This window comes from Morus notabilis, unplaced genomic scaffold, assembly GCF_000414095.1.
Source record: "Morus notabilis unplaced genomic scaffold, ASM41409v2 Scaffold9052, whole genome shotgun sequence".
Classification (NCBI taxonomy): Eukaryota; Viridiplantae; Streptophyta; class Magnoliopsida; order Rosales; family Moraceae; genus Morus; species Morus notabilis.
Window position 1 is genome coordinate 1 of NW_010361594.1, and position 491 is coordinate 491.

Sequence of the window (491 nt, forward strand, 5' to 3'; positions counted from 1 at the left end):
AAACATAGCCTTTCTCAACAAATTTGGCAATGGCCAAACCCCACAAATCGACCTCGCGGGCCACTGCGTCCCGGCTCTGAAGACTTGCACCGTTGTCAGTGACGGCATAAGAAGCTGCCAAAGCCGAGGAATCAAGGTGATGCTCTCCATTGGAGGAGGCATCGGAACCTATTCTTTATCATCTACTGTAGATGCAAAGAATGTAGCGGATTACTTGTGGAACAACTTCTTGGGTGGTAAGTCTTTCTCACGTCCCTTAGGTGATGCCGTTTTGGATGGCGTAGATTTCGACATAGAGCTTGGCTCCACACGGTATTGGGACGATCTCGCTCGTTACTTGAAGGGGTATAGCAAACTAGAAAGACCAGTTTACTTGACTGCAGCACCTCAGTGTCCATTTCCAGATAGGTTTCTTGGGAATGCTCTTGAAACCGGGCTTTTCGACTATGTTTGGGTTCAGTTCTATAACAACCCTCAATGCCAGTATAGTT

The 491-nt window shown here is 47.5% G+C and overlaps 1 protein-coding gene across 1 annotated transcript; it reads left to right on the forward strand.

Annotated features, from left to right (window-relative positions):
* Nucleotides 1-4: 4 nt before the first annotated feature.
* On the forward strand, nt 5-484 carry LOC112091986 (hevamine-A-like; the record flags this gene model as incomplete). Its single annotated transcript, XM_024166941.1, has 1 exon — nt 5-484. A coding segment is annotated over one exon (480 nt), but the record flags the coding sequence as incomplete, so codon positions are not given.
* Nucleotides 485-491: the final 7 nt, after the last annotated feature.